Source organism: Oreochromis niloticus, linkage group LG19 (assembly GCF_001858045.2).
Source record: "Oreochromis niloticus isolate F11D_XX linkage group LG19, O_niloticus_UMD_NMBU, whole genome shotgun sequence".
Taxonomy (NCBI): Eukaryota; Metazoa; Chordata; class Actinopteri; order Cichliformes; family Cichlidae; genus Oreochromis; species Oreochromis niloticus.
In genome coordinates, this window is record NC_031983.2 from 27,202,451 (window position 1) to 27,217,135 (window position 14,685).

Below are 14,685 nucleotides of genomic sequence, written 5' to 3' on the forward strand. Positions count from 1 at the left end.
CACCAGAGGGTCAGTAGGATAATGTTAGTCCAAAAAAAGCCTCTCTGTTTGCAAAATCTCTGCTTTGTTGAGTCTTCTCACAGAGGATCATCTTTAAAGCCCATGTTGACCATGAAGCGCTGCACGTGCAGCACTGCAGAGCCAAATAAAGCATCAGAACACATTAAGGGAGCTGCGCTTCTCTGACGGGAGGCCTGCTGGCTGAGCAGGAGTACAAAGCTGATGTTTTTAAGACTTTCCTGGGAAAAAATGCCCACTCCAAACAAATACCGAAAGGATCAGGTTGGGACAGGGAAAGGCATGCGCAAACACAACATGCACAAAAATAAAGCATCGTGAAACAACATGATGCTGTTCGTGTAATTTATTCCCTGGATGTGGACATGTATGGGATTAATAATGCCTTCAGGTCGTCTGGCTCAGCGGATGTTTAGGATCTGATCGAACAATGGGGGCAACAGAAACGTGAAATTCTTTCATGCTTTCTAAAGAAACAAGGCTGTAATTGTGCTTCCAGAGTCAGGCGGAATAACAGCATGATAGCAGCCCTTTGTTTTCATAAAAATGTCAGGGGAATCGCTGAACCAAGATTCGGTTTAATGCATCCACAATGACTGCAGTGTGGCTTTATGTGTTCAAATTAACCAGATCATCAGCAGCGGCATTATCACCACACGTAATCCCCTTAAAATGTCACCTACTGTTAACTTTTGTGATGTTAGTGAGACATGGTAACCAAGGAAAAGCAGACTGTCATCAGCTGACCTGCAGCCTCGATGTAGGCCAACCTTTGACAAGTGGCTGAACACTCTTCCGTCCCTTGAGGCTACGATCGTTGCGACATGGAGAGAGAGACAGAGAGAAAGAGGAAGAGAGAAAAAGATGTGATGATGGGTGACGTGACTCACCTCCTCCCTTCAGGCTGCCCTGGCTGGCCGAGCTGTCCGACTGAGAGCTGCTGGCTCCTTCCCCGTCTGAACTCGACTTTACTCGTTTCTCTTTCTCTGAACAGAAACACAAAGCAGGGGAGAACAAAAAAGAAAAGAAAGAAAATGAAAACAGTGCAGTCAGTGAGGACAATCTGTGATTCAGGAAGTTCTAACCACAGGGCCAGAGTGGTTGTGCTGCAACGAACAGTTTGCCTTCAAGCAGCTCAGATGTGGTTAAAAGTTTCACTCAACAAGCATTTCAGTTTAAAATGTTCACAAATTCTATATTCATTATGTGCAAAGTGAAATATCCCAGCGCATCTTTTGCTTTAATTTTGATGATTATCGACATGCTCCATGAGGACAGTAAGACACAGAAGGTCACTGCTGAAGAGCCTGAAAGCTGTATCGAAGAATATTAATCGAGAAGCGCAACAGGAAAAGGTGCACAAACAACAGAGACGACCGCAGACTTTAAATGGTTGTAAAGAACAGTCGATTCAAGAAATTTGGACAGCATCACACGAGCAGGCTGAGGCTGGCGTCACAGCATCAAGAGCAACAACACACAGATGTTTTCAGCAAGGAGGCTACAACCGTCTCATTCCCAACATCACCAATCCTGAACCAGACATTATATCAGAAGTGTTTGGTTTAAAAAAACAAACAAACAAACAAACAAACAAACAAACAAACAAACAAACAAACAACTGGATGGTTGCTCAGTGGCTCAAAATCCTCTTTTCAGATAAAAGATGCAGTTTGGAAACTGAGGTCCTGGAGTCTGGGGGAAGAGGCTCAGAAGCCAAAGTCAACACAGCGTGACCCAGGAGGTTTTAGAAAACGTCACGCTTCCGTCTGCTGACGAGCTCTCTGGAGATGCAGATTTCTTTTCCCATCAGTAGAGGAAATTTGCAGTAGTACCAAATGTGTCCGGCCCACCAACTCGTCTGACCTGAGCCCCACAGAGAATCTATGAGAAACCTAGAGGAGCAACAACTTTCAACAAATGACCATATTTTTCAGACGTTCGATATTTCAGCGTTGAAAATCATGTCATTTGTGATTTTCATTGGCTCTAAGCCACAATCATCAAAAGTAAAACAAAAAAAGCTTGAAAGATTTCACTTTAAGCTTAATTAATGAATCTTTTCAAAACTTCTGCTGCTGTACTGTTCCCAAATGTAGAGGCTCAATTTTTGTAATGTCAAATAAAGGCAAACAATTCCCCCCCAAAAAACTCTTTGAATATGTTAAGACTATTACTGAAACCATCTGCCAGCTACAGCAGGGTTTGTAACCGTAGCCTTTAAACAGGAGCGCCTGGGTCTGTTAGATACGTTCCGCTGGGGCCAAACACTCCTGCTGAGAAGTTTCTCCATGCAGAGCAACAGCTCCCTGTGACTTCCTGCACAACATTTCTGTTAATCTCAGTCCAGCAGAGCAGTTTCAGGGCCTGTGTTATTCACACATGTCAGAGCCACAACTTCAAACTGCACTCAGAGTTAACTGAGGACAGAAAACGCTTCCTTTAGGCTAACCCTGGGAAATACACTGGGTGCATGTCTGTGACGCCATGTCTCAGACACATCTTTGTCCCACTCTTTGCACGGTTTCAAGTCACACCAGAAGCGTTTTAGGATCTTTTAGTGTTTAAATTTCCTGCCCTCCTCACGTGCTCTGTACAGCTTGAAGCAACACGGAGCTGAAAACCACGTCTGTGGGGCTTTCAATGTAGACCTGAGTGGATTTGATCAGCTCCAGGATAGCTCCTGAATAGAATCTAGGACTTTCAAGTAATTTATTAGGCTTACAGAGCTGTACTGGACACAGCGTTTGACCTGAAACATTATAAAAGGAACAGAGACGGGACTAAATAAATCCTGGTCGATGATCTATGCGGGGGGGCTGGAGATGATGGTTGTCCTGCAGCTCCAGAAGAGCCAATCAATAGTCTAAGCAGGAAACATGTTAGTAGCTGTTTGACGGGCACATTTCTGCATTTGCAAACAGAAACATGGCTGCAGAGCGTAGTGGTACAGATATCACACTGTGGCAAACTGTGTTTTTACACATAACAACAACACAAAAGCCATATAAATATTTACAGATATCAGACGGTAATTAATCCTAATCTGCCTGAGTTGTGTTACATACGACCAAATATTTCACCAGTTCTATGAGGGCGCTGCTGCAGCTTGCACAAGCGCATGTTGCAACTCCTCTGTGGCATGCCACTTAATGAGCAAATCTCTCGCTTCCACTGATACGCCTTTCAGCTGCATCCTTTGTTTAATCCTATGGTCTATATGTGGAGGAACAAGAGAGCATCCACCAACCCGAGCGCAGCACAGCGGCTCACAGAAACCTCTTTGACACAACATCACATTACAGAACCGTACACGCAGCTAAAGGCTCAAACTGGTTTCACTCAGTTCTGTTTTAAGGACTCTCACACACTTTGAGTTTCACAAGTGTTTTTGAATTGTGTTAAAATATTTTAAAACTTACTGTTTCACCATGAATCATCAGAATTACACAACTGCATGTGAAACACTGCACGGAAATCCGTCTGTGCAGAGACGGCAAGTACTCGTGTGCAGTTTGAGAAATCTTTCAATGAGCCCAGTGTCGTCACACGAGCGCTAACATCACTCTACCTGATTTTCACACCTCCGTTTATTTGGGGCCAATCACGGCGATTCATTAAGTTAAGAAAGCCAAAATATTTTTTTGCCACTTGTTAAGCAATTCTGTCCAAAGTTATAGTTCTCAGTCTCTCCTGCTCTTTCACCTTACATGCATATTCATGTCATACATGAGGAAAGATGTGCATTTTCTTTTCACAGATTCGTGACTGACCCCGCAGCCCATGACCACTTCTCTTCCATTGTAATCTGGTTTTCTTCCATTTAAGTGTCCGTCCTGGTTTTTCTTTGGAGTTTCTCTGCCAAAAACACTGATGCCCGCTTTCATTTATTTTGTGGATTTTCTGTTTTCGGGGCAGACTGCTTTGAGTTTTCTGTCTTGCAGCTTTGATGTGTTTCATAAAAACAGCCATTTGTTAAGAAATATTTGTGAGTCATATCTGTGATTTGTGCATTTGTTACAGTTTACAAACAAAAAAGGAAGCTGAAGGAGAATCCTCGAGATTTATAGATTCAATCATTTTTGTGGGCCGGCAAAACATCCATAGGCCTCGATTAAATATTATTTCAGTCCAATTTGATTAAATTGGTCAGAAAAAACAAATAAAATTATCAATTTGTGAAATTAACCAAAAACAACTGCAGCCTTGAAGTTTTAAAAATGCAAAAAAAGACAATAAAGTTCATTAATAAGAGGATTTACTTGGTCTTTTTCATGTTGTTATACAGCATTTTTAGAATTCTATATACAAACTCTTATTGTTTTTTATCATTTTTCTGTCCTTTTAAACTTATTGAGCCATTTTATATCCGTATGTTTTTTTTTATTGAGTTATTCCACTTTGTTTACAGGCTGTGTTTAATGTTTTGGCTGTTATAACTCATGAATTCCCAAACTTCTAGCATGAATAAAGTTCTACAGCTCGTCTTAAAAATAGATTATAGAGCTGTATTCAAAAGTCCGCCTCACTGCTTGAGATGAAATGTCGCTTTCTGCTTTTCTAACCACAACTTTCTTATACGCACCGTCATTCTTGGTGCAGTGAAAATAACATTTCCCATGAGCCCGGGTCGCTTGGTAATGGCAGCGTTAGAAAAATTTCCCAGGGCACCCGTTTTTTTCTCTCCTGCAGATCCTCACGTGTGCACTTTTCAGTCTGCTGCTAAACATGGAGCCAACTCACAGATACGGCAGTTCAAAGCTTGCTGTAGTGTTTGCAGTGAATATTCTATGAAGGCAGATTTATGAGCAGAGACGGGATCTGTAATATACAGAGGAATGTGGGTCAGGAATGTGCAGAACCACGGTGGGTGGTGGTGGAGAGCTTGTAAGAAACAAGCAAACCACACAGACATGCGGTGGGCATCTCCCTTCCTGCCCTCATCCCCGGGGTCTTGCAACTTTAATGAAAACAGACTCCAAAGGATTTTTTTCCTTCTCCCCATCTCTCTTTCTTCTTCCCTGTCACAAGAGAGCACCACGGCTTCTTTATAAAAAAAACAAAAAAATTCCCCTCCATAACCCCACAGAACAGATAAGTCGTTCAATTAAGCGACTTCACCCACATTAAAAATTTGAGGTGAGAAGTGTAGAGCGAGGGAAGGAGAAGGATGGAGCGAGTGAGGCTGTCTGCACTAAATTGCACGTTTTAATATTCGACTCAGAAATACAAAAAAAGATAAACGAAGAGGCGTGAGGCGAGGAGTCCGTGGCCTTGATTTTGATGGGGGGGAAAATAAAATAATCCCCCGTCAAAATGGAAATGTGGCCACAGTGGAATCTCCACAGTAAGAGCAGAGGAAGCTGTGGAAATGTTGCAGGAAAGAAAGAGGCGGCTGGATTTTCAAACAGAGCAAGCGTGCGTCTCGAAAGGACTGAATAAATAAGCACGCCGTCGCTTGAGACGGGATCAATGACACTGACACTGAATCTGTCAGGAGGCTGAGCTCCCGCCGACACACACACGCGCACGCACGCACGCACGCACGCACGCACACACACACACACACACACAATCATCTTCTCTCTCACACACTCGCCATCCAAACACCCCTCCCTGCCCTGCCTTTCATGCTTTCTTGCCCCTCTCTTCTCCTCATCCCCATCCCCCTCCGTCGCTCTCCTCTTCTCCACTCCTCAGGAAAAAAAACAAAAAACAGAAGAAGCGATGGATTTGGATGGAGAGGGAATAGAAAACAACTAAACAGTGCATGCACGGGGAAGGCAGGTGTGACAAGACGACAAAGGATAATCACAAAATTCAAAGAGCACTCACAGGGCCATTCAAATGTAAAGATTAGAGAAAATGGTTGAGGGGGCGCCGATGCAGAAACTGATATTATGTGGCAAGAATTGCTCATTTACTCTGGAGTCATACGTGCAGAAAATTACATGCATGTTTCTGCTGAGCTGCAGAAACACCGGCCTCACACAGCTCTCTGATTGGCTGCCGCCTCCACGGTTCCTTTGACACTCACACCTACTGTTCAACTGGGTTTTAAAGAGGCTCAACACAACTCAACAAAAATATAAATATACTTTATTAGCTTCCGTCTAAATTTCTATTTTCTTAATTGTTTTTGGTGGAATTTCTCAGCTTTGGTGGCAGGTTTGTTGATGGAGGCAGGCAGCTTAGAAAACTCCTAAAGGTTTATACATTTATTTCTGTATTAAATGTGTACTGTTTGTGTATTTTCCCCACTACCATCTTCCCAAGCTCAATCTTTCTGTGTTTTTATTTTTTACATTCAGAGAGTCAGGTCCATAAATATTTAACTTTTGTAATATTGCCTCTGTTCACCACCACAGTGGATTTTAAATCAGATGGTCCACATGTGGTTGAAGTGCAGACTTTCAGCTTCGATTCAAGAGGTTTAACAAAAACATGCAATGAACTGTTTTGAATTAGGGACTTTTTTAGGGCTCAAAATTAACTGGACATAGTTTTAAACAGAAGCACGTTGGCACTCAATGACTTACTGAAATCTAGAACTCGTTTGCATCACCAAATGCTGTGTTTCCTATGCATCACCAAATGCATCACCAAATGCTGCGTTTCCTCCCTTAAGCCCCTCTGCATTTACATTCATGAAGGCATTTCCTGAATGTAGACTTTGACAATGATGTGCTTTCCTCTTCGAGGGTGTTCTTGACTTGGTTAGATGCTGCGCAGCTGTTGTGCAACTCTGTTTTCATGCATTTGTCTTCTGTGGTGTTTCCAGGCTTTTGGTGTTGCTGAGCTGTTCGGTGCATTTACCATTTTTACAAAAATAGTAAATGCACTAAAAACGAGTTCACTGCTTGGAATCAACTCAGCTTTTCTCTACTTTGTCATGAAACAATGTTGGAACATGCCTGGTCTGACCATGAACCTACTCATCCGTCAACTTTCCAATTAATTTTAACCTCTGTGAATAAAAATGGCTGTAATTTTTAAACAGTGCAATTATATTAAACCTCTTGGATTAAAGCTGAAAGTTTGGATTTTTGATTGAAACTCCACTGTGGTGGTGTGCAGATGCAAGATTTGCATCACTGTCTGAACACTCACTGACATAACTGTATGACTTCATGCTTTGCTATGCAAAGCGTGTCGTGGGGTCAGCTTTGCATGAACAAAGAGCCCAACAGTTGATCCAGCGACTAGCTGTTTTGCATATTAAAGCAGAAATGCACATGGAAGTGAAGTAAATGCAAAATAAATTGCATTTACAGAGTAAAGATATGAAAAATTGACTGCAATGTAATGTAAATCCAAAGTAAAACAACGTACTGGTGCATTTAACAGCTTACACATTTGAGTTATGTCTCAGTTTGGCACTTTTGTTCCTCCGTATGATAAACTACATGAGAAAAATCCCACTTCCCACACATCTGAGTCTTTATTTTGCTGTAAAAGGAACAGAGAAGATCTATTCTAGTCACCGCACCTCTGCCCCAGGCTAATCCTCCTGTCCACCTCTCCTCACACTGATACCTTTAACTGTGAGACTCGTTAACCATGACTGAGTTGCCTTTAATAACCTGAACCAGGTGTCTTTGGCTGGTGATTTCACCGCTGTGCAGGGAATCGATGAGGACATCACTGTGTGAGTGAGAGAGATCACAGGGAAAGCCAAACAGATCTCCAGTATTTCACGTGACCTCTCTGGAGGGTGTAAAAGCCAAGTGCAGGAAGACAGAGAGGAAATTTTCTGTGGTGATGAAGTGCGACCATGCGTACCTTCTTTGGCAGCCTGCCAGAATTCAAACGCCACTTTGAACGCCTGAGCCACCGTTAGAGTTACCGCCTGGGCCTGTTGGGACGGAGGAAGAGACAGAGACAGGAATGAGGGATGAATAATACACGATACGCATCTCATGCATTACAGGGAGGAAGGGAAGGTATGGCTGTGACACAAACAGGAAACGACCATCGACATAAGAAGGATTTTCTTCACAGATACTCGGAGAGAGGGAAGAGAAACTCGCGGACAACACGACGAGTTGTTTATGCAACTGGGAGGATACGTGGCCTTTTGACCACAATGAAATTAGTGAGGGGAAGGAAGAGGAGGGAGCGGCTCTTTCGGCAAAACTCCAGAGATGGTGAGAAGGCCGAGAGAGGGATGACAACCTGCTCGCCTTTCATGCTCCCGCTCCTTTCTTTTCCCGACTTAATATTTACACATTTGCATAAATACAAGTAAAGTGGCAGCGCGGCTACTCTCAGGTCTCTGAATAAACTGTTCTTCATGTGTGGCCAGGTGCAGAAGCTGCATGTTTTACCTGAATACAAAATTTTATTAAGGCTCTGAAGCTGCAGTGCGTGTCCTTAGCTCACAATGCATTTCTTCATAGAAAACGTTTTGCAGTAGATTTCTTTGCATTATGAGAAATCTGCCTCTATAATGCCAGTTCCTTCACTCAGGGATTACATTACATTACATTTATTACATTATTACATTTCTAACCCTATCCATGTCATTTCCTGTCTCCCAGCTGGGTAGGCTTTAGTCTGATCAGCAGCGGTGCTGGTGGTTACATTTGATCATTTCAAAACAGTGCTAGTTTTTTAACAGACCAAAAAACAGATTTCCCAAAATGTTCAATTCATCTTTAAAATAAAGCAAAAGACAGGAAGTGTTTAATACATAAAGTGCATATAAATCACCTACACTTGTGTAAACTGGAGGCTGATTCTGTTATTTTTTGTGTGTGCCAGGGAAAAGAAAGAAACCTTCATTATAAAAACTAATTGCTATGACAGATTAACCTTTTATTAAACCTTCTCTTATGTCATTACTTATCGAGCAGATTAGCACAACGACCCCGCTGAATGAGGTTTTCGCCTTTTTTAAAGTGATGGGGAGTTTTGTCCTTCCTTTATCCACCCCAAAATGTATGTGAATTATAGTGTGGACATTAAGTTAGGGATCAGGCCTTTTTCCTGGGCGAGCGATCCAAACCACACAGAAACATATTAATGACTAACCTCTGGATCATCTCCAATCCTGTCTTTTCTGAGGTTTGGTTTATTTTTGGCATCTTCTTCCTGCCATATGATGGTGCCATCAACATGAACGACATCTTCATTATGCTAATGTGTGTATATTAGCCTAACCGTAGCTCAGTTGCTGGCATTTATTTATAGCAGTGCTGCTAAACCCTGTGGCCAACACCTGGGCAAACAGACACCGATCATTTTATTGAAGCTGAAAGAATCTGGACCGTTTTGGGGCTCAAAGAAGAACAGGACTCAGACGTCCTGTCGCCCAGCGACAGTCGACAAGCTCGACGTCAGCTACCACCTCGGCTTTCACACAGCAGGAGGCATTTGAAAAACATCAACTTACTCACCATTTTCCTCTTAGCGCAGAGGAAGGCGTGACACTCGAGGGTCTCGTTGTGCTGGCTCTGGACGATGTAGGCAAACACTTTGTCGTGCATTTTGTCCGCAGTGCAATATGATATTCTGAAACAAACACACACACACACACACATTCAGAAAGCCTTTAATTTAAGAGTCATTTGGGATTAAATGAGACTTTATCTGCTCTAAGCCCTTAAGCTATTCCAGAAATCTGACTTAAAACTGCCCATGTGATCAAACACATCACACACACTCCAGCTGTGTGCAGGTACACAGCTGGACAAAGTCATAAATCTGAAAGGGAACGTGTGCGGTGTTTGGTTTCTGTTACTACACACACCCACAGTGTCAACCCATAAATCATAGTGGGGACATTCCATATAAAAACCAGTTTAATCTGGAAAACAATCAGCTGCTTTATGGTACAATAACTCCAGTATGTTTAATGAAGCCGCGCAAAATTTACCACGAATATTTTTCGATCTTCTAAGCTCTAAAAGTACAGTACTGCAGTGCAGTACTGTTTCATTTCAGCACTTTTGAGACATCACAACTTCATAAATACAGGAGATATCTACATGATTTTTATAGAGCTGAATCGGATGAATTTAACTTCCACTGCAAGCATCACAATCTAAGGTCAAAACCTCAACATTGTTCAAACAGCAGTCCTTTAACCCTGCTGGTACCCTGGAGGTATGATGGGATTTCTGATCATTCACCGGAGAAAATTTTCAAGTCTCATATCACCGTGTGATTGAAGGAGCAGCCATCCATCTTAAAACCTCTCTTTTTTTTTTTACCCGGGGCACTTTTGGAGCCATGATTCCTTCTGTGTTCACATAATTTTCTAATTTTCTTTTGACAAAGAGGCCTCATGCTAATAATTTCTCTAACATAGTTTGGACATAACATATCACAGCTGAGCTAAAACTGAAGCTTCAAGAATCCTAAAACTCTGAGCTCACAGATGAGCCTCAATCACAGAACTACGAGCCCGGAGATCAGGACACTGCAGCTGCGTGTTCCCCTCCAAAAATTAAAAAAATCTCATAGCAAAAATAAATAAATAAATCAGAAATGCTGGAAAAAGTAGAGCAGATTTGGAAGCACAGAATTTCGCCTTAATGTAACTGGAGGAGCTGTAATTTCACTGTATGCTGGTAAAATTTTGCATGGCTTTGTGAGATATGCTAAAGTTACTGTAATAATTTTATAAGAATTTGCTGTGGCCTGGACTCTGTGCAGAAAACGTGCACATGCAGAAGGTCATCTTGATGTGAGAATCCTCTGCGTCGTCTCTGTCGCTCTGGCACGTCAGTCTCAGGTGCAGAGTATGCTTTCAAATTAAGCCATAATAGCTTTGCTCCACTATTTGATCATGATGCCATCACTCTAACGCCAAAGACACGAGCGCGTCGGCCATTCGGGGAGGGGATACCCAAGATGATGGAAGAAGGCTATAATGAATTTCTGCCATCTGTCCTTCCTTTCTCCTTCGCGCATCATCTTCACTGTGCGATAGTCACACAGTCTGCTAACCAACGACTGAGACATATAAAAGTTTGGAGGGGCGAAGAATCACAGCTGTGATCTGAGGAACACAACCGAGATTTACGGGCCAATGTTTAGGCAGGAGGGCGTCGGGGAAAATTGGGTGTCAGGCAAATCCGTTTTTTTTTATTGGACGTTCATCTTCTTAGCAGACGTCTGGCGAGCAGATACAGCCGGCTGCTTTACGTCTGAGCTCCATGCTGAGGTCACAGCTGGACTCACCCGGTGCAGCTTTTTAATTACTATAAACTATTTATTTCTTCAAATAAGCAAGTTATAATTAACGCAGCGTTTTCCTGGAGATCTACAGAAATAGAGGGTCGGTGCTGAACAATGACGCCAACACGGACGTCCCAGCTTCCTCTGACATCCACTTGAGTTCAAGTGGACATTTTAACAAGTAAGCACGCTTACAGCCTGCAACCAAACTTCTTTATGGCCTCTTCTTAACATCTCAAATAGGGTTGAACTCATCCACCTGGATACTGCAGTTACAGCTGGAGCTAGGACATGCCCATGACGTGTCTTAGGTCCTTTGAAAAAAAAAAAACAGTAGCAACCACTCCTGGTGGCGGAGGGGGTTGGGTGCCCGAGAGATCCCAGGAGCTATAGCAAATCAGTCGTGAGTGAAGAGCAGCACCAAGTGCGACTCACGAGCATGCTATGGAAATGACAACTGGAGGGTCCAGAATCCTGGCCTGCACCAGAGACACCTCAACCTCCAGGCTCAGTGAAAACGAGCCACATGAGCTCATATTCCTGTAGCACACCTGCGGGCGGAGCTGCAGATGTGCAGTGATTTGTGGCAGTTGAAGGCCTTGGAGGGCCAATCCCGGCTACTTAAACTAGCTTTAATGGAGTAACGAGGTTTGTTGTGTGGATATAAAGGTTTATGCTGCATTTGTGGGACTGCTTTCACTTTTCAGACCTGGAAGCTCTGTTTTATATGGAGTCTATTAGTTAAATATCGAGAGAAAGATATGAAACAAAAGAAGTTAGCTGTTCTAGCTCCACCCTGTTATTTGGCTCTCCTATCACCAGCTTTAACAACACCCACACAGCCCATGGGAATAGGAGTGTCTACTCCTGCATCTCCCCAAATCCCACAGTGTATAAACTGCTGAAAATCAGCTCAGAAATCACAACTTTCAGGTTTTCTTCAGTATCCAGTTAATCCAGTGATAACAGGACATGCTGTCAGCTCTTCCTGCATCATTTTAATATGAACAAATATGGAGCTCGGGGATAAAACTGTAGATCCCTGCATAATTTTCTGAAACACATTTTGCTCACTTCCTCCAGGACGTCCTTGGTTAAAGAACCATTGCTCACAAAAAATGATGCAAATTAAAGAAATTCTTACGAAAAGATTTCCATATTTTAAAGAGCAAATGAGGAATTGATCTTAATGTGTTTGGATGCACTTCCAGCTTCCAGCAACACAATTAATCAGCTGAGTTTTATCTCCACCCAACCCTGTGACATCTGTCATTCTGCCTCACCCTCCCTTTGCACAACAGTGAAAATGTTAGCCAAGTTTAGTCCAAAAAGAAAAAAAGAAAAAGAAAAACAGCCTGGAGATGGAGAGACTAGATTTTTAATATAGATAAATGGTGCATGCTGGAAAATTAGCTCCATCTTGCACAGCTAGGCGACAGTTGTTCAGTGATAAGCGATGCAAAATTGAACAGGTGGGGAGACTTTCCTCTCAAATAAAGGCAGAAACACGACTTGTCAATCATATGGCACCATGATACCTTGAGAAAACGGTCAATAATTTAAATGTTGTCCTCAATCTGCCAGCTTTGAAAAGAAATTAGTCAAGACGGCCCACATTCATGCTGGGAACAATGCTGGAAAGTCCCATCTCTCCTTGATTTGTCAACTCATTTAAGTGGAATTTGGGAAAAGTGAATCCAGCTCGGGGCCAGCAGAGGCGAGGCAACTTTTACATGCAAGCTCTGGCAGGCAAGTGAGATCTTAAGACAAGTGTGTGTAAGAGACATCTGAGGTAAAAGCTCAGACACACAGCTCCCGAGAGCACTGAGACTGATTAGAGACAGCGCTGATAGACTCCTACCCTCCCTGCCTCTCCCACTGCCTTGGGAGCGCCACACCTCCTAACACTCTCATCTATCCAGTGATAAATGACAGCAAGAGGCGGATAACAACTTTTGCTTTTATTGTGGATGATAAAGAGAAGCTTAGGGTGAAACTATTTCACAAATCCAGACAACCTGGTCAGGTCAGCGGCACACAAGGTTTGCCTGACGAGGTGAAAGAGGCAGACTGACCTGTATATGGAGACGTTTTCTATCAGCTGGTTTGAGGCACTGTCACGCAGGATGATTCCACGAGGGGAGACCGTTAACGAGACTTTCTGGAGCTTTTTTCCACTGGCTTTGGCCTGGAGAAAGGAACATATAGAGAGCGGACAGGGTGGAAAGAGAAAACCAAAAAGAGGGAGAGTGAGTTTGCTAACAGAAGAAAAAAAAAAGGCTAAAACCTCAGGTGCTAATCTTCATTCAGCATGGTTAAAAATAAAAACTACATAAAACATTAAAGTGGCATATTAGACCCACTATCTGGAGTGGGCTGGAACAACCAACCTTTTAAATGATAACTTCTATCTCTCCTGGCACTTTTATTCATATAAAGAATATTTTAGCTAAGAAGAAAAAAGGTGTTTTATATTTTCAAGTTTCAAATTACTTTAAGGTTGAGATGCAGAAATGCTTTAAACCTTCCCTACCTTTCACTCTAGTATAGTAATGTCAAGACCAATGTTCCCTCTAAGCTGCGCACGTGCGCAATTGCGCACTGCTGGCACGGTCTCTGCGCACAGAAAATCTGCATTGCGCACAAAAAAAATCTAACCTGAATTGAAATTAAAATTAAAACTTTAACAATTCTGTTTTGCAGTGTTAGTCAGTGAGTGACTGGCTGCTCCTGTATGGGATTAGAACGATGCCACCTTATCCTATAGTCCAGCCAATGATGCGATTCACATTGCACATATGCAGCTAATCAACGTTGACAGGCTATGACAGCGTCCTTATGTGCCGACACCGGTGTTTTAGCTAGCAAAGCGGCGTGGCTGATGTGGAGTGAAGCCACGTTAATGACAACGTGTCCAACCATTGGAGATGTGAGCAGGACAGACGGAACAATTGACGGAGAAAGTGTGGACTTTATACCAGTTTTTAAATTGTGTTGATAGGCCACGTAAAACCAGAGTTATGATAAAAATATCTGCAATGTTTGGTTTTCTTCCTGAATACTATCGTTGTTTATATTTACTGCGGGAAGAAACGGTAAAAACGGCGTTTTATAAGGAAAACGCTCGAAAGCACTCTCCACCTGTGAGCAAAAACCAAACCAAAAAAACCCCCACGCTTTCCTATTGGTCGAAAAAAGTACCATGTCGGCCAATCAAAAAAATGATATGGCAACGTGGCATCTAGTTGTTAAGAAACGGGGGGAAGTTTTAGGAGTGACGGCGGTGTTCTGAGATGTGAGAGATTTGAGACGTTTAGCGCAAATCTTGTGTAGTTAGTGTGTAGTTAGTGTGTAGTGTAGTCAATAGTTTTGTTGTGTGTGTCTGAACAATGAGGCGGCTGCTGAATGTTACAGGTGTTACAGCAGTGATACATCTCCTGTTGTCAGGCCTGCAGGTATCAGGCTGTTGTTCTCCTTTATCTC

At 42.7% G+C, this 14,685-nt stretch overlaps 1 protein-coding gene across 6 annotated transcripts in view; it reads right to left on the bottom strand.

Moving 5' to 3' along the window:
• Positions 1–14,685, bottom strand: part of ldlrap1b (low density lipoprotein receptor adaptor protein 1b) — a 46,923-nt gene that overhangs the window by 8,461 nt on the left and 23,777 nt on the right. For all 6 annotated transcript variants that reach the window (XM_025901088.1, XM_025901087.1, XM_019348746.2 and 3 more), the window contains exons 3-6: positions 13,278–13,390; positions 9,417–9,531; positions 7,801–7,873; positions 909–1,004 (exon numbers count right to left, since the gene is read on the bottom strand). In XM_025901088.1, the coding sequence (XP_025756873.1) occupies positions 909–1,004; positions 7,801–7,873; positions 9,417–9,531; positions 13,278–13,390 (397 nt within the window). The remainder of the gene's footprint in view (positions 1–908; positions 1,005–7,800; positions 7,874–9,416; positions 9,532–13,277; positions 13,391–14,685) is intronic.